The sequence below is a fragment of the Pinus tabuliformis genome, chromosome X, assembly GCF_031772625.1.
Source record: "Pinus tabuliformis cultivar Carrire ecotype Pingquan chromosome X, CPIR1, whole genome shotgun sequence".
In the NCBI taxonomy this organism is placed as follows: domain Eukaryota; kingdom Viridiplantae; phylum Streptophyta; class Pinopsida; order Pinales; family Pinaceae; genus Pinus; species Pinus tabuliformis.
This window is the reverse complement of record NC_142308.1, coordinates 1297194658-1297220176: the sequence shown is the minus strand read 5'-3', so window position 1 is coordinate 1297220176 and position 25519 is coordinate 1297194658. Positions and strand designations below refer to the sequence as shown.

The 25519-nt window shown below is 38.0% G+C and overlaps 1 protein-coding gene across 1 annotated transcript in view; it reads right to left on the bottom strand.

Moving 5' to 3' along the window:
• Positions 1–1518: 1518 nt before the first annotated feature.
• Positions 1519–25519, bottom strand: part of LOC149144801 (putative FBD-associated F-box protein At5g56440) — a 37565-nt gene continuing 13564 nt past the window's right edge. The window contains exons 2-3 of the mRNA XM_089452273.1: positions 2067–2300; positions 1519–1812 (exon numbers count right to left, since the gene is read on the bottom strand). Coding sequence (XP_089308399.1) covers positions 1519–1812; positions 2067–2300 — 528 coding nt within the window. The remainder of the gene's footprint in view (positions 1813–2066; positions 2301–25519) is intronic.

Genomic DNA, 25519 nt, shown 5'->3' with positions numbered 1-25519 from the left:
AAAGAATGATTACTCTCAACTTGAAGTTGGCCTAAGGGATATCTTTGGGATAAAAATATCGTTATATAATTAGATAAGTTAAAGCACATTCAAGATATGACCAAGAGTTTCAAGGAACAAGAAGGCACTAAGGGAGAACCAAGCACCCTGAATGTCACACCAATATATCTACAAGATGGGGTGGAGAGATCTTATGTGAAATGTGTGTGGGTAATAGTAATTAATCAAAAGAAAAAAAGAAAGAGTTATTCTTTTCTATTTTATCATTATCATGACATAAAAAACAAATATCTAACTTATCTTGCTCCTATAGATAAAGTAGCATACATCAATGTCAATTGGGTTTATCTTGGGTGGTTGGGTGGAATGATTGGGATCCTCGGCACCAACCAGTTCAATTTCTGCAAGCAGCATATAAGCATTGATGTAATGGTTTTGAGCCTTGTTGTTGAAAATGAATAGTCCCTTAAAACTGGAACTTATCACATGTAATATAAAGATATTTTGTGCAGGCCACATGATGAACTTTGATGAAATAGCTTTGAGCCTTATTGTTGAAAATGAATAGTCCCTTGAGGATGCCAACATATATATTCCTTATATAAAATATAAAGATATATTCCACATGAAAAAAGTAGCATACATCCATGTCAACATTTATGTTTATGTATCATTTTTAACCCTAGTAAGACCTATTAAATCTTCTAAATAAAATAACATAAATTCATGTTAACCCCAAACCTTAGATCCATAATTATGTATTTTAACTCTAATAAGAAGTATTAAATCCAAAATAAACAGTATCTCTGCTAGTATTTTGTATTCCATATCCCAGGGAGCCTTTGAATAATTTTATTGACCTGAAAGCAACCTTAGTGGAGCATTGAGTAAGTCTATTGACCTGAATGCAATGCAACTTAGATATGTGATCTCCTCAACAAACGAGCACACAAAAACTGTCTATTACAGCCGAGGCGTGGAGGATTGGAGTGCAGGATAAGTAGTTGAAATATTTGTCCCTTATTCTTTATTAACAATCCATATTTAAGTGTAATAAAAGGAATTACCCTACTTGAGACCATGCACACAAGCAGCTGGGTAACTTGAAACTCCACTAAGATAATAAAATTTAATCATCTATGTGTTGGTTCTTCATCATGGATAACATGCGAATGAGGAACTTGTCCATTTATGGCACCTCAGTCTAACACAAGCTGGAACCCCAGATCTCTCATGTATTACCATAGGAAGAACAATAGAATTAATGCCCACGGTGTTTAACAAATTCTTCTAGTCAAAACTTTGAACGCCTAAATTACAATTATGTTCACACTGATACAATTGTTATCGATGTCTGAAAATCATGTCCATTCTACATATAATACTGTGATTTAGGAAAACCTGCACCGTGAATACCATCAATTGTTCAAACAAGAAACCTCGAGAAAAAATTCCTCTGAACTACATTTGAATACTGTAAAATATATCTATCTTCCAATATCAATGTTTAATCAGCGGTTATAGAAGCGGGTATCTTTGAGCGGGGCTCCTATACAACCAGTCTTTGCATATCCTTGCCTGCGTGGAAGCTCTCCTCAATTCCAGTATCCTTTCCAAAAACTTTGTATACTGTGTCTCATAATATTCCTCTGGTAAGCTGAAGTCCATAATTTTAAGAGCAGGAGTGCTCTGAAGCAAGCAACCTACCACGGCGATTTCCCTTTCATCTAGTTCGACTAAATCTACCCCTAAAAATTGAAGATTAACCAGCAGAGAGCTTAAATGTGCTGGTACCTGATCTCTGACTAGCTCCTGCATTAAATTAGAAAAGGATATGAGTCAACTTTGCCCTAGATGATATTTTTCCAACAAACAAATACAAAGAGGAATTATCTAGCCCTTGCTGATGCAGACCCACGATGCACATTAATACACATCACATAAATAACGAGCACAGCATTGGACTCCATATTGTCATCATACCATGGGAACCATTGGCATATGCATTGCTCATGTATAATGAGAATAAGAATTTGGAGAAATTAGCATAAAAATGAATTCCTTACCCGAATACACATGCCGCGAATCTCCAAACCCTCGAGATTGGGAAGCCTCTGGAGTAGCTTGTAGAAAGGAACCAACATCTCTTCTTCCCCTTTAACCAATGACCCAACGCCAATCTCAAGTTCCTTCAAAGTTTTGAAACTCCCCACTATCCCAAGAAATCTCTCTGCCGAGAAATCGTTTGGCTCCCCTTTACAAAACTCCATTGACAATTTGATCAAATTAGTGCCAGGCTGCTGCATTTCAAGATGAGTTACATTATAGGAAAACTCATGAAGCAACACCCCGTTCACTCTTAGATCTTCTATCAAGAACGCTTTCCATCCCATAATCCACATCTAAATGTATCACGTTGAGAGCAGAGATGACGGGTTTCCACAGCCCTTTGCATCCCTTTAACTTCAGATTTTGCAACAGTGGGCAAAGGGAAATAAAACAGGCTAAGGAGTCGTCTGTGATTTCAATATTATGCAAGTTGCAAGTAATGAGATGGCTGAATCCAGAGAAATCGGTGGGGAGATGGGAGAGAATGTAGTTAGAAAGTGTGAGCTCCGTAAGAAAATTGCAGGAGAAGAGGGCAGGAGGCGGGATTTCACTTACAGGGGAATCACGCAAAGTGAGGCGTTGGACATTCTTCCGTGCTGCGTACTGCACCCATTTTGATATGCTTGGGCGGTTAAATCGCCACTGGCGATCAATGCCATATTGCCATTCGCTAATGTCGTTGGATAAATGAAATGCCTCCAGATCCGATGAATGCAAAAGTAGAATATTGGAGATTATATTCTCCACTTTTGCGATGGAGAGTGGATCAGGAGTGACAGGGCCCAACAGAAGATAGGGGGATAGAGTGATTTGGAAGATTTGGGTGTAAAGAAATCTCCATCTCTTGGAGAGGATGGAGCATCGGATTGCCTCTTTTACTGGAATTCTGGAAAGAATAGGGCAGAGCAGATCATCCGGTAGCAAGGAAATAATGTCTGAAGTAGGAGGCATAATGATGCACTACAGGGAATGGTGAGTATAATAAAAAAAGCACAGAGATGAGCGCATGCAAACTTGCATTGGTACCCTCCTCCTGAACTGATATTCTATGTGAATTGATACCCTTTTATACACTCTGCCGCAAGGAATGGGGCTTGTGTTTTGACGCAATTTTTAATTTAGTCCTATAGATGATACTTGAGTTAGTTGTGAGTTAATAAGTGTCATACTTGAGTTAGTTGTGAGTTAATAAGTTTGATGTGGTTTATTATTAGTTTATTGTCAGTTAGATGACTTTCAGCGAGTATATATTAATTGATAATTAAATTTTGATTATTTAGCAGAATGAAATTATTTTAATATTTCAATTATTTTATTTTTAATTCTAAAATAAAAATAGAATTTAACTTAATTAAATAATTTGAATTTGTTAATAAAGATAGACTTAAGTTTAACTGTCTAATTTGACTTTTGTTAACTCCATGTGATATTCTTGGTGAATGGAAGGACGACAGAGTCTTGAAGGGTGAAAAGGAGATTTTCAGAATGGCCAAAGTTATTTTAATGAACTTCAACTTTTCGCTCGACTATATATAAATGGTTATGTATAGTTATTAAATCAGATAAGATGTATTTTTTTTTTTTTTTTAAGAGAATTATTTATAACACATTAAATTTATTTTAAATTATTATTTTAAATTATTAAATTAAATAAGATATATTTTTTATAATTTATAAATTGAGATTTAGTTTAGTTTTAAACTTATTTAGCAGGTAGAGGAATTGAATATTTTTTATTTTTAAGAAATTTTTATTTTAAGAAAATTTTAATACTTAATAGATCCAAAATTAAGATAAAATTAGGATAGTTTTAAAATAATATTATTTATAATTTTTATTTTATGTCCAAAATATATTTTAATTAATTATGAGTATTTTGTTTGTTAAATATTATTTTTATAAATTTATATATATTATAATATATTAATAGAAATTTATGATGATTATACATATATGATGGTGATGATGATGGTGGTAGGGGTTAATGTCTACTGAGACCAAATTGGTCTATCAGACCTATAATTTTCTTAGTTTTTAATTGTCTGGCTCCTCGTCTTTCTTGGCGAGATTGGTGCTATAGCTTTCTTTTTTTCTCTACGGTCTTCCAACTTCCTTTATCTTGCATCTCCTTCATCTTTTCTGGTTCTTGGGACATTGGTGTCTTAGCTTCACGTTTTATTTTGTTCGTCCTTTTGAAGATAGTCAAAGAAGAAGTTTGGTCTAGGAGATCTGCTTTGCTGTTAAATGAAGATTTATTTTGTGCAGTATTCGAATCCTCATAATTGCTTGAGGGGTTGTCGAGTTAACTTTTTGTTGTTCGACGGGGCTTTCCCCCTGCTTCTCTTGAAAGTTGTTTCTTTCTTGCTCGATTTCTTGTGATTCAGATTTTTCTCTAGAGTATTCTTCTTTGATGACAGTGTAGTGTTCTTTTTGTGCTCCTTCCCACCATGTAGATCTGTGGTGGTTTTTTCTAGCAGAATTTTTCTCGGAGGCTTTTGGGCAATTTTTGGCTAGATGGCCTATCTTAAAGCAGGATCGACATTTGAAGAGGACACTTTCATAATCAAGTTTCTGGCTCCACACATAGTCTTTACTTGTTAGGTTTATTTCAGTTGGGAATCCAACGTTGAAGTCCATTTCCACACAGATGCGTGCATAGGTGGTTCTAGCATATTCCACCATATATATATATATATATATATATATATATATACTTAGTTTATAAACAATTAACTACGAAATTAAAGATTTTATATTCCGAAAATTCACATATAGGAAGATATAGCAAAAATACTAAGGTTACATGTTTAACCAAATAAATTCATGTTAGATGAATACTTCATGAACTCATAAGGAAGAAAATTATAATTATAATGAGAATTTTGAGGATGACAATAACCAAAAGATTATTTCCTATCGAAATAAAGGTGAAAACATGGTTAGCTATTCCCCTTATCACAATTATGAACCTTCTGGTCCATTAAAAAAAAAAATGAAACAAAGAATTTTTAAAAAGATGTATTTTTCCTCATCTTATGAGAAAGATAATGATTTGGTGGTAGAAGTCTTCCTATCTTTTTACACATTCGAAAATGTAAAGTGGTATATAATTACTTTCTATTTTGAAGGGGATCCCATTTATGATACTAATGATGGAGTTGAAGATGTGATTAATTTAATTAAACATAACTAAGAGGCTTGGTTAGAAATTTTTGATGAAAAGGAAGATGAAAAGATTTGTCTCCCTCTTTATGAAATGATTAGCTATGAGTTTGAAATAGCATTTTTTTTTCTGAATCTATCTTTTCTATTAATTCATGGCATTGATACATTGTATTGGGCTTTTAACAAAAAAAAACAGCTTCATTCCTACCGGACTTATTGACCAAAAGCTAATAGCAAAAAACCATATTCAACATCAAACATAAACTAGCAGACTACATATAGATAGATCAATAAAACCAGAAAGTACCAAGTACAAACAGACAACTAATTTTCATCCCTGATCTACGAGGTTTGCCAGGCTTGGATCATCTAGGTTGTTTCTTGGTGGCAGATGAGCATGAAAAGCCTCGTGCACATGTCCCTTGTCGATGCTCCATTTTTCCTTCCAAGTGGTCTAACAACTCGATAATTCTTTTCTCATCATGACGCAAGGCAACCAAGTGATCCATCATATGCCATTAATTGTGTTGAAGATCATTCATAAATCTGATGATTTCATTCTAGTCGTCATGGTAGTCTCGAATAATCTGTTCCAACAACTCAACAACTCTATTTTTCTTGGGGAGTCGAAAACTTATTGGTCTAACTCCTCTCCTAAATCCCTCGATTTTGTGATGTGCTCTTCTATGGGTTCCCTTGGTCCACCACCTCAGGATGCACAACCTCATTACCGTTGCACGGTTTCCAAGGTGGAACTATTTCTATACCAAAGTTTCATCTAACACCCCTTCTTCTAGGTCTCCCAATTAATCCACCCCTAGCGGGTGAGCCCTTCCTTGAATGCTTTTCCAACTCTAAAGCGGTCACCACCCACACCCAACTTGGAGAGACTGCTAGTCCCTAAGGAATTGAAGTGTTCCAGAGAGAAAAAAAAAGACGCCAATATATGCCAATCCAAGTCACCCCAAAATTCGTTAAGAGATAACCCTGCCTAGGTGAAAGGGCACAATTCCAAAACAACTCAGGGAACACAGTGAAAAATATAGCTACATAATTGAAAATTCCCAAAGAGTTGCCCACGAACTTTGACCACACAGTATGAGAAGGGTTTAACCCTCTCTTCTTAGTATCCACAGTAGAGACAAATGTCATAGCCAAGAACCACACCATTACCTTAATAGATGCATCAAAAAACTTTTTGTAGATGCAATTGAGAGCCAAATGATAGTTAAAAGGAGGAAAGTTACCTAGAAATTGTAAAAATCTAATGGTTCCAGTGAAGGCTCCCTAGTTTCCTGTCCCATACATTACCTCCCCTGACGAGCTTTAAGGCCTGTGCTCAAGGGAAGAACACATGACCATGAGCCTTGGTCCTAAGTCTTTCCTCTTTGAATCCCCTCAATTACCCTGCACATCTGAAGTAGAAATTTTGTCTACCACCCTAACTCCCATCACAATGCACAACAAACATCGATCCATATGTTTGCAAGTAACTTTTGTAGTGCCTACAAATTCTGGAACCATCTCTTGTCACCAGTCCCAAGGCATTTCCATGGCATGCTTCATAAATGCACTTAATGTGTGGGAAGGGGAGTAAATGCCCCTCACTGTACTCCATTCTCATTTGATGTCACTCCCATCAGGGATAATTTGAAATGGTTTTTTGGCCAAAATCTAGCAATACAATTTCTAGCAAAATTGTGATTTCTTTGTAAATTAAACAACTTAATCATATGTTTAAAAAAAAATTGTACTAGATTTTGAATAAATTTGACCTAAAAAATGCTTCAAATAGAACCATTTCATCTATTAATCAGACTACTCAAACTTAATTCATATTCTTGGTTAAAAAAGGTTATAATCTTTAAGCACTAATCCATATATAAATTCTAGTGTTTAATTCTTGATTTATTTATTTATAATTTTTGAATTTCACTCATAAATTGAGATGGAATTTTCCAGATATATTATTTACTATAATTATTGTTAAATTGTATAATGGATCTCTCGTATATACATATTTGGATTTATTAAATCATTAATATATAATCATATTTTATATTAATTATTTTAATGGACCACACACATAATTTGTATAAAAAATTTACTACTTAGTTAAATTTTGATGGTCAAATTTAATTACCCTAAATTAATTTTATTTATTTATTATTAATCTTATTTGATTTTAAAAATATTATTAAATTATGTTTTTATTTAATTTTTTAAAATTAAATATTATATATAAATATCATTTGAATATTAATTAAAACATATGAAGACGACTTTTAAATTTGTTTTGTTTCATTTTTTCTATATATATTTTTCTCGGCATTTAAAACTGTTGAAAACCTTTATTACATTACACCTACACATCTCCCCATACTGGTTCTAAAGCATCTCTTGATGCAATAAGATTTAATGATTTGTAAATTGTGGTGGATAATCTATTTGAATATTGTCTTTTCTTTTATGTGGTTTAGGAACTTCAGATATCGGTGACTGCTACATCCGCATAAACAATCCTAGGTAGATCCTGAAGGGATAAGTCTTGTCGACTCATATTAAAGCCTAACCATAGAGGGTGTCTAGGAGAATTGACCTCGTGACCTCTCATAGCGAGGTGCTTATGCAATGGGTACTCAACCAATTGAACTAACCCTCAAGGTTATTTTTTGAATAGTTTGACACAACAAATACTATTTTGAACATCTTAGTTTATGACGATTTATTTCCTTATATCTTAGATTTGTTATCTTTAGTTTATTTCTTGAATTTAATAAATAATTGAAATAATAAACACAAATGAATATGAGATTTATCTTAGGAAACCCAAAATTGGAGAAAACTAGTGAGGAGGTCAGACCTATGTTTTTCTCTTCTTGCTTCAATTACAAAATACACTTACAAAAGAATGGGAACTTGCTATGGAGTTACCTTTTGACTTTGTGGCCTCAACCATTACTATAGAGCCATCCTCCCCTATTATGCTTGCAAAATATCACTCTCAAATGTTTTTGCTCAGCTATGGAACAAGATACAATGCCAAAGAATGGAACCCTTTCTCCTCCTGGGAGCCCAATATATAACATAGCCGGATAGCCATCTAGGGGTAGGGTTTTGACTTCCTCAACCATTAATTGTGATATGATTTTGGACCTCCTAGAATCTTTTTGAAAGTCCATATATGGCTAGCCCCACATATGTGAGTAATGGGCAGCTAATGTGGCATCCACTCATATCATGGTGGCCAACAAAGTAGGTTAACTTGCAAGAGGAATTTTTTTTGCATATGAGCTCTAATCAAGGAGATCTTTGTACTATTGAAAATGTTAAGTCAACTTACAAGACACATACCTTTCACATATGGTCTTTCATTAAAGTTATTTTCACATTGTTGCAAAGGTCTCGATGTGTTGATCAACATCAAAGGTGTTTGTGCAACTTATGGACACTATGGCCCAAAAAACATCAGTTGATGCCTCCAAATGACTCTGAAAAGTTCTGAACCCAAATTTTTTAAAGTAGGACCTACCACTAAAATGGGCCCTACATGCCAATTGCTCCACTTTCTCCACCCAAACAGTACCAAGATAGATGAAAATTTACATTATGAGCCAATTTGGATCATATCTCTCCATTTAGGGAGGCTTTTGGTCTCCAAAAGGTTTATATAATAATATGAGGATTTTTTCCTCTACCTTTTCCATGGAGTATCATTTTGATTTCCATACAAGTTGTCCTTTCATCCTAATCTTCCAAAGGCCATTCTACTATGATCTTATAGGTATAGACTTCTCCTACAAAATTGTGTTTCTTACCAACTCTGCTTAAGCATCTAGTTCTAGTTCCTCTATAGTAAGTAAAACTTACTCCTCCTGATTCAACTTGGAAGGCTCTTAAGTTTCAAACTTTCAACATTCACTACTGAGTAAATGTGTATGGGGGTAGATTAAGTTGGTAAGCATCATCTCCCACCTTCTCCAATACGTCAAAAAGTCCATACTTCAAAGCCCTTATCTTCTTACCAAGACAATGTAGTCCTTCCTTAATCAATTGCAACCAAACTATTCCTCCCACTTTGAATGATTCTTAATTTTGTGTTGATCATGTTAGGCATTATTGTTGATTTTTACTTGGCACTTCAAAACTAGGTCAATGTGTAAGAACTTGATCATAAACACACTAAAATACCACAACAAAATCACTTTACACGACATAAAATGTACAATAATGAATCAATCTAGTGCACACAACACTTTTTTTTAACCCAAAACTTGTTATACAAGTTTAATATAAAAAACATAGGGCTCCCATACCAGTGATCATGGACCTTACAGTTATCCCTTATACAAGGACAACTAGGGTTTGGATTCAACAACTTATGACTACCATCTACCCTTAAGCAAGATACACTTGACTTGCTTGCCGAAGGAGCGCTCTACTCATTGCTTTTGGTTCACGTACCTTTAAAACTTATGGCATGTCCTTTACCACCTCTTCTATTGCTCACAAGTACATTTGCTACTTCATATTTTCTTGCATCATCAGTCTCTCAAACTACCTCTATCAATCCCTCTTGCTGCTCCAGGATGAATGTACATAGGCTAACACAAGTATTCCTTCTAGATACTCTCCTGCTCCCCTAAGATTTCCAACTCTTCTAGATATTCCCTCTTATTAGTCTCATAGTTGCTCCCAAAATCTTGAACTTAGGGCTTCACACACAACCCTCTTGATTGACTCTTTTTTGCTACAATATCATGCCTTAGGGCTTACAAATTTTTCCACACACAATCTCTTTATACCATTGAAGAAGACTACACTAAAGCATACAAATAGTAGCCTCCTAATAGTGATGTTGAACTTCAACCATCACTAAACTTGGGAAACTAAACACAATATACAATCACCTATTGAACAATCCTCCACAGCAACAAATCTCCAACAATATTCACTTCAAGACAACCCCTCCACATCTACCATACACTCATCTCTGTTCACACATGGAGACACACTTCGGCCCTCTTTCTTATACTCAAAATCTAGGCCACTTAGGGATATAACTTTGGTTAGTGTTCTTGTGCAAAAGAAGCCCTAAAAAAGGGTACACAAAATATTATCCTAAAATCCAAAGAGGAAATACCTTATACTTCCATCACCTTCCACATTTCTCTCCATGAAACTGCCCTCCTTTAGACTTTCCCACGCTCATCTCCTCTTCCCAACTTGATCATTTTTTTTGTTCACACTTAGAGATAGTCCTCGACCTCACTAAGGGATTTTTACACCATAGAAAACCAACATTGATATTCGTGTAACTTTGTGGCCCTAGAACGGAGGTTTGAGGGCACCTTTCAAGTATCTCAATGTTTTCTTCTCTTCATAGAACTTTAGGAAATATAACATATCTTTTAGGACAAATATATAGGGTGTCTGATCTGAATGGAAAATGGAATCCACACATGGTATTCATCCACCCATGGTATTCACTCACCCATGGTATTTACCAACCCATGGAATTTACCTGTGGTATTGTAAGAAAAAAAAGTCTATAAGTAACAAGTCACATTTTGTGAAAGGATAGATTGTCCACCACAATGTAGCCTTTACAATTATTATCTGTTTTAATAAAAAAAAAGTTTCTTTTTGGTTATGTTATTGTGTGTTCTCCTTTTTTCTTCTCGCATTTCAATTTTTTAGATCTTGGGGGTCTCCCCCCAAGATTAGGATTAGTGGTATCAGAGCGGGTAACGAATCCATCGACCATTATCTTCGGTTGTTGAATCTCTCTCACAATCATATGAGAGAACTACTCAGATTTTGTGGGCCTCTCCAAATATCCATTTCAATCTTTCAGATCTTGGGACCCTCCCCAAGATATGGATCAGTGGTAGCATATTCAAGTTACGATTCCATGGGAATGAGGGTTTGATGCATATTTCAGTTTCAAAATTTTGCATTAATATTCAACAAACTTCAGGCATGTGCTACATCCTCCACAAAGCACTTTCTTGGGCCAAGTGGGAAGAATTTTTTCTTTTTTCATTTTTTTGTAGGAAAATTTCGGGTGGTGATTTTCAGATCATGCCCCTAGGTCCCATTGAGTTTTCAAGTTATTAAACCTCTGGACGCTCCCATGCCATGAGCATGCTAGCATCCATAGATCTCTAAACGCTCCCATGCCATGGGCATGCCAACATCCAGAGAGCTCTGAACTCTCCCACAGGCCTACATGCCTATGTTCAGAGACTATTTCTAGTATACTTGTGCCAGAGTTTGCGATATTTAAGGCACTTTTCAAGAACAGAATTCCGGCCACTGCCCATAACTTGTTGTAACTTTCAGAATCCATTAAACACATGATGACAAGACTAATAAACCAAAAACTAACTCAAGGACTAGGCCTGACCATCCCCAACTGAGAATGACATTCTGTCAAACACTTGGAATCAATACAATCTACAAGTCTAGGATACAAGACAAAGCATGAATGATGGAAAAATCTTATGAGACATAAGAAAAAGGATCACCACCTTCTCCCTTGAACTGTTATGACATCAATTAGGTCTTGCATCCATTAGTATTTTAGTTACAAGTAAATACATGAAATTTTATAACAATAACCAATGATATAACCAACATTAAACCATGAAAATAACAGTGAGATATCAACCATTAAATCCACATATTAAGAAGTAACAAAGAAACAAAATGTTGGTATCATCCCAAGACCCCTTTTTCCTTCCCAAAAACATATCATTTATCCATTCATTTTCATCATATATCCCTCAAAATCCTTGAAAATTGATTATTAATAGTTCTATAGTTATTAAATTGCATAGAAATTGATTTAGGGGTTTTATGTTGAAGAATTAGAAGTTTTTGATGAAATGATTACAGCAAGTACCCACATCCTGTAATGAGCTTATCGTTTGACATGTGGCACAACAGATGAGATAGAACGAAAGGCATGGGCGAAAAGCAGAATGTCCGAGCATGGACAAACACCTATCTCCCAGCCGAATCGAACCTCCTATGTACACGGTCAACTCAAGTCAAAGCAGGGCACTCTGGCAGACAAAAGCAGCAACAACAGCTCGTTCCATTTTCATTTTAGTTTTTGTTCTTTTTGGAAACATTTAGCATGGAAACATTTTGAAAAGGCTTATGTAATAAAAGCGGAAATAGCCGAATGTACATTCATTGTAGCAATGACATGGCTGTGCATACGCATATGTAAATACAGTCAGGTTAATGTTTGAATAGTTTTTATCGTTGAATCGTTTTCAGAACAGAGTTTTAAGTTTAATACAAAGACCTATTCACAGCCACGACATGTATACCTCTTGCATTGATTTGGTAGCTGATCGATTATAGCCAGTGTACCCTTAGGATGCGGACGGGCCCTGCGTTCAATCGGTATACTGTCTATTTGTTTCATTTACATTTCGGTTATCATATGTTTGCACAGTGTTTATATTGGATTTCGATTTCCATAGCATATGGTTTGCATAACAGTTACATAGCTTTCGATTCCCATAGCTTTTGATTTCCATTGCATGTATATGGTGTGCGCTTATGAATGGTTTGCGTTTATGGTTATGTTGAACAGCCATCACTGAGATCTGGAAGTGAGTATTGTAAGGGATTCGATCCCTGTGTGGCTTGTAGAAACACCACCATAAACTCTGTTTCTATTTCATAATTCATTTATGATTTCTATATAGTTTGATATAGTGTAAATATCATTGAATGTTGTGTGTTTATTGAACAAGGGTTTTCTGGGCAATATCTCTGTAAGGAGATTAAAATCATTGTTACAGTCATACACAGTGCTTAGGTTTGCACAGTCATACACAGTACTTAGATTTAGTGTTTAATTTGATAGATGCATCTCATGACAGGCATTGTAATCAAGTATATCAGTAGGGTAATCTGAGTGTTTGAATGATAGGCTACATATTCTAGTCTTCCGTAAAGAAGCCTTGTAACCTACATCACAATCACTTGGCCAGAGATCCTTTATGTCTATATATTTTAGACCACGCCTCTAAGCTTACGCACCTCGGTCGATATTAAATATAGAGTCTAGACTAGTACCCTAGCTGGAACCACTACACAAAACTTAGCTTTTATTAAACATAGGAAAATCTGACCAGGTTTGGGACTTCCATGTACCACTCGACCATTGACATGGTTGAACCAAATCTTTCTTTCAGCCAGTCACCCGTGTGCCATATTGTAAGCATGAATGTGGGATCTCAGGAAAAACCAATCCAAAAACAACCACGAGAATCCAGAAGTTAAACCACCTCCACTCTCACAATTCTGTGATCACAAAAAAACTTGTGCTCTGATCACAAAAAAACTTGTGCTTTGATCACAAAAATGAACTGAACTTGGAATGCATCTGAAATCCATCACTATCCTTGAGGATTTTTCCGTCTCGTTGTCTCTCAGGCTTTACCACAATCCAATCCCAGATCACTACGACCTAAACTGAGATACCTCTCTCGGGGTTTACCATGTAGCCCACAAAAAATGGTCAAGGTATTCCTACACCTTTGGGAATCAACCTTGAGATCACCTCCGCCCCAGATTTTGAAATCCATCTGGAAATTCCAAAGCTTAAAATCGAGATCAACATCCCAACACACCATGGCATCTAGAAAAAGGTAAGGCTAGGTTGAAAACCACTATCATAACCCTACAAAACCATGCCATCGACATCAAGAGAATCATACACCAAGATGTAAAGCCATTCATGTCAAAACCAGCTAGGAAATCACACGTGAATTATGTTACCTACAAGTATTCTTGCCGAAGTTGCTCGACCCTGCTCTTCCTTCCTTTCCTTCTTTTCCTTTGCTTTCTTTTCCTTCCTTACTCCAAAGCTAGAGCGCTCCAAGAAAACTCTAAATGTCCAAGAGTGTGAGAGAGAGAATAATGAGAGTGCTCCAAAACTGAACTGACCAAGCCTACATTGATCAAACCTACCAGCTAATCCTCATAAGCTTTCTTATCAATGAAGCCTCTATTTTCTTCAATTTCCATTATTTTCCTTCATTTTCCTTCTCACATGCAACTTGTGACCTTTCACCTCCCTTTTTTCCTATTTTCCTTTACTTTTCATAAATAAATGTGCCAAAAATTCCTTTTTTCCTTTTTAATGCCTTTGCCTTTGCCTTTTCCAATTTACTTTAGCCATAAACACGTCCAGTGATGCCCACTAGGATATCTTTGCCCAAAATTCAGCTTGGGATATGTTTCCCTTAACTGTGGTCTTATTTTTCCTTTACTAACTTGTATTACATGGAATTTTCATTAGGGCTATTATAGTGTTACCACAAAACTATATACTTCAAAATTATTCATGTCCTTTAACAAAGTGCAAGCATAGGGAAACACCATAATGTTGCCCATTATCATCATAACAATTGTTCCTCTCATTTTCCGTTGGTCCTTTTGTAGCACAAGGAGAAAAATCTTTGAATAAAACAACTAATCCATTTGTAAAAGTAGATATGAAGATCAAATTATTTTGGTATGGAGTTTATAGGGTTTTTGCAATATAAAAATATGAAACTCAAGAGGATGAGTGCCTTATCATTTGGGCTATGGAGTCTGACCAGCAAAATGAAAAAAGGACTTGTGGAACTCAGAAAATTAATATCACTATTAACAATGTACCTTACAATATCAATGTATTGAATATGCAAAGATTAAATGAGATGGTAGTGAACATACAATTTCACATCGAATAATCATCATCAAGTCTACCATGCAACCATCAATGCAAAGAAAACAACAAGACAACCTGCAAAATGAATGAGCATCCAACATTTTTCTCATCGACAAATCAAATTACTATTGAATAGATCACAACCAAATCTCTTCCTCAACTCTCTTCCTCAATCATAATGCAAGCGTCATGTGGTGAGCCTAGTCTACATGATAGCTCCTCAGAGCTAACACTCCTTACTTGTCTCCCATACCCCACTTTGCAGTGCTAGAGGGCATCATGAAGCCACTTGTAGGCTCCCAAGGTTGAGCACTCCTCTAGAATGTGTTTATTGCTATATAAATGAGCCTTCATTTCCTCTAATCCCCTCCTTAATTCTAGCAGTTTTCTTGAAGACTCATTCAACCGGTGGTAAGTGTAGAAAGAAGATGCAAGTCCATAAGGAAGCCCTCCAAGGTGAGGGCTCCTCTGCACATTTTCGTTTTATCTTGGGGGTATGTGCATCATGCGAGACTCATATCTTCTGTATATAAGGTCCACGAAGGAACCAAATGTCACAACTCCTCACAAATGGTGCTTTTTAATGCTCATTCCATCCTCCACCAACTAAGCACCAACCTTCCACTATCTTGATGTAGCTATGAGTGAGGAATACAAGCTTGCTTGAGATAAGATCAAACCAAATATTGTTCTCAAATTCACTGCTCATAAATTCTAATTGTATCAACATCCTCAAGATTCACATCTCTTTGTACAACATGTTAATTATTTCAACCTTATTAAGGTAGAAAAAGGAGCCATAACTGAACCAACACTTTCAAGTCGTAACAAGTAAGAAATGACTTATATAATTCCTAAAGAGAAAGTAGTATTTACCTTTGATCCCCTAGTGGACATGACACCAAAAGATAATAGTGATCCCCTAGACTAGGCTTAAGCGAGCATATTTTACATATTAAGAATGAACCATAAAGAAATATTACGCTCAACTTAAAGTTGGACTAAGGTATATTTTAGTCCATGGGATAAATATATCACTGTATAACTAGTTTAGTTAATGCATTTGTTGGCTTGGTGGGGCTTGACCCAAGTTCAACGTTAGTTAGCCAAACAAATCCCTACACTACTGGCCCTTTCGGCATCAGCCTGCGGAGTGCGGACCGAAGTCTCACCCAAAGCAGTATGGGGGGATGCTGGAACCAACTTTCTGCACCCTGAGATGGTCATGATGTTGGTTTGTTCCTTCTATTCCTACTTTCATGTAGATTGTTAAGTTCTAGGGCTTTGTTTGTCTAGCCCTTTATTCTCCCCTTCAGTACCTCCACGAAGGGGTATGATTGGCCTTCGCACAGTCCTAACATGCGTTCAGGTACTTTCGCGTAGCTAAAGCAATGTATCATGCAAATTCCTAAACTAGCTTAAGTATCTTACTTATCTTATTAAACAATCATAGTTAGTGCCATGTAAACATATATCCTTACTTGCGTTCAATTATCCAATGTAATTACATACATTCGCGCATCATATAAGCATTATAAATGAAATTCATACACAATATGACAAGATGCATTAATAGGAAACAAAGACACAAAATTTGTAAAATGATTCTCTTTATTGATATCTTCAGACGATTACAGACTATCCGCCCTGCGTACACAAGTGCAGGGGTCTGCGCACTTAGCTGTGGACTTCCACCCTAGGCCTCTGTGCACTCAGTTGCAGAGCCTCTATCTACACTAAGACTCGAAACTTAGACTTCTCTCCTTATCGCTCAAGACTCCTCCTACAACCTATGACCCATCAGAACTACTTAGAGCTTACTTATTTATCTCTTTTTATACAATCCCATGGTCTGCGGACCATGGGTAGAGCTTTTACAGCCGAATATACTTTACAAAATAAGGGCAGATAACCCTTTATGACTCATGACACCTTCGCACCCTTCGACTACAAAATGTGGAGACTTTACAACTTTATTACAAAATTGGACCCAAAACATGGGCTTTTAGCCCCAAAACTGTCCTTAGGGTATCCCATTCCCAACCGGACCCCAACACAAACATCGTGACTCTCCCTCAAGTCACTATAAGGCGCGAAGACCTTAGTGTGAAGACCTCCTAGCTTGACCCTTATGACCGCAACCTTGGTAGTGCACTGTGCGACCACCTGCTTCGCGTCTTCCACCATTTTCTCAGTCATTGCTCCTGAACTGTTGGCTTGAAGCTTTTGCTGAGTTGCTTGCAGAGTCACAAGCTTTCCTTCAATAGAGGTTGTGACCGTGTAAGCCTCATCCAGTCAGGGCTTCAGTCATGCCTTCAACACTTCTTCCTTGTGCAGCACTGCATCCACCTATTCTTTCAGTTGCTTGGCCTCCTGTAGCATTGCCAATCTCTGTGTTAGTGCGATGGTTCACATTGTGCCTTTGACCTCATCATAAAATTTTTGTAGCTTGCGCACTTCCGTCTCCAGTCATTGTACATTAGCGTCCTCCTGCAATCTTTTCAGGACCTCGAACGATTGCTCAAAAAGTTGTGTGTAGTCTGCTACTACACTGTCAATCACCGCTATTGCCTCTGTGACAATGGTTGTACACTATTCCTTTACTTCTGGCAGGGTTGAAGGCTAGGCCTTCAACTGTAACTCGGTGATCTGCAGGTTCAACTCCAATTGAACCCTTGTCGTTTCTGTATGAGTGTCGCACACCCCTATAGCCAGCTTGTAGATGCACACCTCGACTGGTTCTTCCTCAGGAATGGCCAACTCTGGGACCATTCGGCATGCCTCATCGATGACCTGCATTATACACTTGTTTTGGTTGGTTGCCTCCGTCACAGCGGCGATGGCGGAGTCTCGCTTTAGTGCCATCTGATCATTGTTAATCCGCTACTCACTGATCACCTGTAGGGTGCGGTGCTCATGGGCCCTCAATTCTGCAATCACTCCATCCTACAATAGGTGGAGCGCTTCACCAGGGAGCGCTGCCAGATTTAACCCTACTCCCTTTAGGGCACTGACAGTGGGCCTGTCAGCTTCATTCTCTATGCTTAGTGCTCCATCAGGCAGCACTATCGTACTGGAGGCCTTTGTGCACAACATCTCGGTAGCTTTTGAAGTGTCGATAGCAAGGCTAGTAGACACCATGCCAACCTATGACACGCAGGTCTGCAGCTCCTGCATACCTGTTTGGATAGCCCCCAAAATTATTTGTTGTTGCTGCTCAAACTGTTGTAGGGCCTCCACAGTGACATCCCGCACCATGTCACCGATGTCATGCAAATCGCCCTCTATGAGGGTGATTGGGTCCAATGATGTCTTGGTAGCCTTAGATTTCTTCCTGGACCCTCCTTGCTCTTGCTCCCTTGGATGCTTGATGTGGGCAGACGTCACTGGTGGGTTCGAGCCATGTTGTTCTATCTTCTTGTATGTCTCCTCCTCTATCTTAGGTGAAGGTGCCCTCATGCCTTTGTCGGAGCCCCGCTCTATTCATCTTGTTTTCTTCTTTTCCTACTGAGTGGCATCATGCTCCTCCTGGGCCTTGTCAGTTGCCTCCTTCTTTCTCTTTTCGGCTAGCTGTGTCATCTTTAGCTTGGCCTCCTCCTTATTTCTCTGCATGGCAGACTTGCTCCCACCCACCACCAAGTCTACTGTAGTGTGCCACTCTGTCGGCCATTGATCAAGTATTGCATCAATTGCATCATCCATTCCTAGGTAAGGCAAGTCATATGATTTCTGCGTAGGGTCCTTCTACGCTCTGATGGACACATGGTGAAAATCTTCTCTGAACTCTGCATAGTCCTGCAGGTTGGAAAACACCATAGGCGACAACCGCGGTTTGCGATTGATGGCCATGCGTATGTTCATCTCCATCAAGATCCAGAAGATCTTGCTATCCTTGATTTGTTGTGCATCCTTGGTTGCCCACAATGAAGTGTACTTCACTACCTCTGAGATAATCTACCCAATTGAATTGAACTCCTTTGGCGCACTAGGCTGCTAGCGCGACAACAGGCACTGGCACCTCATCGGTGTGACACTTCCTCATCACCTTCCCTACTAGAATCTGTGTAGCCACCTTTATAGCAGGGTCACAGATGCTGGATATGGCATATCCACGTGGCTTCTTTACCAACTTAAACTTCTCTTTCATGGCCTCTGCGAGGGCCTGCTCACCACCTTTTCTGCCAAATATAATGGCTAGATTTTCTCCTGTGTAGGGAAACTGCGTGATCCTGTGGATAAATCTATTAGTGATTGGTATTGGCTCCTCTAGACACAGATACCCATCATGCACCAAGCAGGGCAGCTCCTTGATGACTAATATTGTAATGGGGTGCGATTGTATTGTGACACCCATAGAAGATTGAGAAACCCTTCCTGCTCTACTCTTCTAAGCCACCTCTTTGGCTCAAATGCATTCATTCTGGTGGTTGTATCGATAATGCGACGCATTAGATGCTTGGTTGTTAGGTGTGGGAACTTCTTATGGTCAGCCAAGTCCCAGTCTTCAAGTTTTAGCAGAGCAACCTGTGTTTTGGGAAAATTTAGTGTTTCTTCAAATGCCTCACCATCTAGACCTAGTAGCTAGTCTAGAAACAACAGACAAAGTAATTTGTTGCTTTTCCTATAATTAACAGACAAGAGAAGGAAGGAAAGGAACCAACCTGTAACTTTTGCTTGATCCCTCTCTCCTTTGATTGATTTCACCACTCCTCTCTGTACTTAACTTGCTTCAAAAGTACCTACACACAAGCCGAGACAGAAACCCATCAAAGCATACAATAATGATCCGTTAACTAAACATATCATAGAATCTAGAATACGATATACATCATATAAAAACATTAATGGAAAAATCTTAGAATCCTTTATTAATAGAAGGAAAGATTACAAGCCATGAAGATTCATGCTCGATTCAATGTCATCCTTCCAGATTCAAACCCTTCTCTTGTAATGAAGCAACATTTCGACATCATTACAATACCCTCACTAATCTCATTCAAACAACATTTCCTTAACTCAAGAAATTCCAACCTAGACTAGCCTTTGAATGCTTGGTCAATTTATAGTTGAATGGAGGAGGTTAAGCCATTAATGGCCCTCATGAATGCTTTGCCAAAATTGGGAAGTGGTTCCATGGAGGAAGGGATAATGGATTAAGGTTCATTCATCCTCTTCCTCATCCAAAAGCGAGCCTAATCCATCTGGAAACTTCCAGAAGCATCCATTGGATGAGGAATCCAATGGATTCATTTCAAAAATTCGATGAATCTCGCTCAGCGCAGGTGAAACAAAGGCCAACTGCGCTGCAGTGCACCTAGACAATGCAATTCCTACATTATAATGCAGCCTGATAAAGGGCCACCTGTGTTAATCTCCTTAGAGGCATTTTTTGGATGAATGGTGTCATGGAAACTCTTGGGAGGCAAGCATGATGTAGGTTTATCTCTTTAGGGAATGAAAACAACTAAATTAGGGATTGATGGTCCCTAATAATACGGATCCTGGAAGTCAGGATTGATGTGCCCAAATTGACCTGTAACAGTTTCCCCCTAAAGCATGAAGTCGAAAATAAACATGTCGAGTGAGATGCTTTACCATTTGGAGAGAAGGTTTCAAAGTGGAAGGAGACTTGCATCAGTTACAATACAAATATCATGATAATCTGATTTTCTCTCACGAACTAGCTAAGGGAATGCATACCCATGCTCAGCTTATAAAATTTCATTACATGTACAAATATAGTTGTCTACAGATGTAGACCCATGAATGGATGACCATAAATGTAAGGCCATTGTACATTTGATATAGTACTCCTGAAAAATATATCACAACCTAGATGGATGAAACTAGATCTCGGGTCTTCAATCTAATTCAATCTTCACTCGATGTACAAGTATAACCATGTGAATAGATGATCTGAAGTCAAACATGGAGAGACATCATCTGATTACCAGCCAATGATGTAAGTCGTTAACGGACACGAGAGGGATCACCGATAATGATAATGACCCTCAAGGTACTACAGTACATTTCGCATGGTTTGAATAAATTATTTGATTTCGAACACCATACGAAGTCTTTCGGTCAAAGGCCAGTGATGTCAACCTATCGCCGGAAGCGAGAAACCTGCCATTGATGTATGCAAGTCTCAAGGTACTGAAGAGGTGTTTCTAAGTCAACTTCTTGGATGATGTGTTGTTGTTGACAAGAAGTGACTTGTCGCAGGAGGGCCTTGATGTATCCCACATCAATGACATGAAACGAGGTAAATGATTTTGGAGATGAAACATCAACTGATGACACAAAGTTTAGGAATGGCGGACATGAAAATGAAGGTTTACTGTATTGTAAAGGATGAAGTTTTGAACTGAATGACTTCTCTTGAACATATCGGCGACACTGAAATGAATTGGTAGCATTGACCCAAAAAAAAGTGATGGATGGTATGATAGACCAATGGTGTGATAACCATCAAGCTGAATGACCCAACCCACATAGTCATGGTGATGAGGTGAAAGTGTCATGTTCAAGAGCGACCTGCTACCATAAAGTATTCTCGGATTTTTCCCATTTCCCCTAGTCATTTCTGACCAATACCTCTTTATTTTTATCAAGATTGAGGAGGATAACATATGCTTGTTGTATAATTCCACCCTTCGGGTGAATCCATCGCTATTTGATGTTTTAACGAGTCTAGCGAAGGTGAAACTCGGTCTTGTATAGATGGACAAGTTTGTCGCTATTTAATGTTTTTAACGAGTTTAATGACAAAGATAACTCGGTCCTTTTCATGTTTAGAGAGTTTAAAAAGGGATGAAAAGGAAACTCCAAAAGTTATTTTTCATAAATTGGTCGCTCAAGTTCGAAAAAGCATAAAATAATACAAGAGAGAACTTTTTGATCATGTTTGATCATTGAATACCTTTTTCGTAGTTAATCTATCTCAGCCCAAAGAAGGGGTGAAACTATACTGAGTAGATATCAATTCTAATCCGTTAACAAGCTAGAAACGACAAGCATTCAGCAATATTTTCATGTTTAGAGAGTCTGAAAAGAGCTTAAAGAGGACTCCAATTTGAGGAACGAGTGGTGTCTAGGAAAGCAACTAGTTCTGGTGATGTTGGAACTTCTCAAAACATGTTGATTTATGTGAAGAGGCTAGCTAATAAGACCACTCATTGCAATTGTTCCTCAAAAAGGGTAAAACAACTAAGTGAAAGCATATGATCGGCCATAGGGATGGTGGTGATGGGATGAAACAAACAAATCTCATCAGACAGAAGAGGCTGACAAAATGGCAATCATGAGGGTTAAAATGGAAATGGGTTCATTTTTAGACAAGCTTGAACCATAGGGAACTGTGCTTAGATTCAGTTTCATGTTTACACAACCTTGAAACGACAAACTATGCTTGGATTCAATTTCATTTTTACACAAGCTTAAAATGAAAAACTATGCTTGAATTTGTTTACATACCCCCGGCATGATGAAAGGGAGAGTCTTCAGAAACTAGATGGAAGTCACTGCGGTGAAGCAGGACGATTATCCAACAGCTTTTCAGCTTCATCTAGATAGACAAAGGTGAATAGGGTGATTCCTTTCACATAACCTGTAGGGAAACTTAACTTTACCACTAGGTGCATGCCCCCAAGCTTCATTACATTCACCTAAGTAGACTACTCATGGCTATCAGGTGGATGGAATGAAGGTTCATTTACGAGATCAAGTGAAAGACTCGACTGGGATTTTACGAGATCTAGTCAAAGATTCGACTTAGAACTTGGGACCTTGTTTCATTTTTTAATGAGCTTGACACAAGACAAGGAACTTTGCTCATATTCCTTGTTTCATTTTGTAACGAGGTTTACACAAGACAAGGAACTATCCTCATATTCCTTGGTTTCATTTTTTTAACGAGGTTGACACAAGACAAGGAACTATCCTCATGGACCTGTTTCATTTTTTAACGAGGTTGACATAGTAAAGGAACTATCCTCATACCCTTGGGTTAATTTTTTAACGAGGTTGACACAAGACCAGGAACTGTCCTCATGAACCTGTTTCATTTTTTAATGAGGTTGAAACAGAAAAAAACCTATCCTCGAACTCCTTGTTTCATTTTTTAACGAGGTTGACACAAGACAAGGAACTATCCTTAAATTCCTTGATCACAACTCATAAGAGGTCATGAAATAGAGATCTAGTTCCAATGCCCCCAGTACATGATGTACAACATCACTGAATTGATCGTCAGTTGATGTAGGTATGGAACAGGTTGCCACATAATTAACTCATGGCGGGGATGATACCATTGGTACAAAAGAACCAATTAGGAAAGATGATTGACTAGGAGCCATATTTGGACCAGGAAATGAAAGCTGGTCAATAGTGACAATTTTGCCTTCACGCAGGAAACAAATCACTCAAAAGAGTGTTGAAACAATAGCTCCCATGTCATAAACATAGTCGTGTCCAAGAAGTAAGTTATAATCTGAAGGGCTTGGGACTACCATCACATTTAGATAAATGATTTTTCCTCCCAAAGTAATAGGTAACTGAGGGAGGATCCCTAATGGTTGACTGGTTCCTCTATTAAAACCCAACAGATTCTAGGTAACTGGCACAAGCGGTGACGAACCGAGCGCTTGCCAAGTAGTTGAGGAAAGGATACTCACTAATATTCGTCTATATAGTGCTAGATACAATCATATTACAAACCTGTACTATGATCTGGAAAGGCACATAAGAAGGAAGGTGGAATCCTACCAGTCGATTCCAATCGAAGGAAGTGACTAGACTACTTGGAGGGGGTACTGTAGAAATGGGAGAATTAACCCCTTGAGTTACAAGAAGGGGAGGATTTTCCTCCTATCTTGATGGAACAGGAGGATTGCCCCCAAGCTCATTAGAATCTGAAGAAACAAAAAGAACCTGAGTGGTATCATATTCAATCTCTTCGGGAAGGGTACAATTTACTGAAGGTGAAATCGGGTCAACTGTTACCTCGACCTATTGATTTAGGTCAGGTATAGACTCATAGGATTCACTTTCAGAGAGAGTGGGTTTGACCAACGGTTGAATGGGGTGAGTCAATTCATCAACTAGTGAAGGATTTAGGGATAGTTTCCTGTAACCAGATGGAAGTCGTTGTGGTGAAGCAGGACGGTTATCCAACACTTTTTTGGCTTCATCCAGATAGGGACAAAGGTGAATGGGATGATTCCCTTCACATAACCTACATGGAAACTTAACTTTTCCCTTCTTTCCATGATCTTTACTGCCACTAGTTGATGGTGTGTCACCAACATGATCTCTAGAAGTTGATGACACAGGATGATGTGAACGAGAAGACCATTCTTCTAAGATCTGCGGGATATCAGGACAATTTTGAAGAAGATGGTCTCCCACACAAAGTTTGCATGGATATCGAACTTTGTGAGGCTTGACAGATAGTTTCTCATTAGATGTTGCATTCAAAGCAATGGTTTCTTGGTTTCCCCTCTATTGAATTTGCTTCTTCTTCTTCTTCTTCTTCCCTTTCTTCTTATTCTTGGCCACTTGGTTACGAGTACCAATACTTTCGCCAAGCGAAGAGGAAGAAGGGGAGGAAGAAACAATTGAGGAAGAAGGCAAAGGATCAACTTTAGGATCAATTGGAGGTTGATTTTGTCCAGTTGGAGGTGTACTCAATTACGGAGAAATCACGATATTTTGAACCAAGGAGGTTGAAAACAACCATACTGGCAAGTCAATTGTAAATCTCGGAAGGGGCAATTTAGCCATATAAGGAGCACCAATATTTCCGGAAGGAGGAAAAGTAGGATTCCCATCAAAAGGAATTCCTTGATCGGTGGACTCCGGATTTGTCGCCATATGTTTCAACCTAAGATCATCTAAGGAGCGAGCATGGAGGATGTTATCCGCAGTAAATTAATTTTTATGACACTAGAACACAACTTTACTTTTTCATTTTTAAAGAGTCGAGAAAAAACAAAATATGACTCTAGTCGCCTTTGATGTTTAATGAGCCTGAAGCGACAAGTGCTTAGATGATCCTTTTACTTTTAAAGAGTCGAAAAGGAACGAAAGTGACTGCTCTAGAGATTCTAGACAAGAGGGTTTACCAGACAATCGCAAAACTACAATATACACCTTGGTGACAAATGAAAGAGAAATTACCAAGGATTTTACGTACGGAAATTAATCTTCCCGAATGCTGTATTCAGTGCATTGCGATCGGTAAGGCGGCAGACTCAGCTTCCTAGAGATAAAGGATTTTAACATATTGGGGTCTCCCACCATATACTCGACAGTCCAGGGAGCACGAGTCTGTACTAGCACTTATCGAATCAGAGAGGAGGAATCACCCAACCTCAGTGAAAACGACAACCACTAGGTTTAAAGACGTTGGAAAACGTCTCTAGCCTAGACCTCTAGATGTTTTCGTTAAGTTCCAATGTGTTATTAGATTAATTCAGATAAATTTTAAGTTGATCTTCTTTA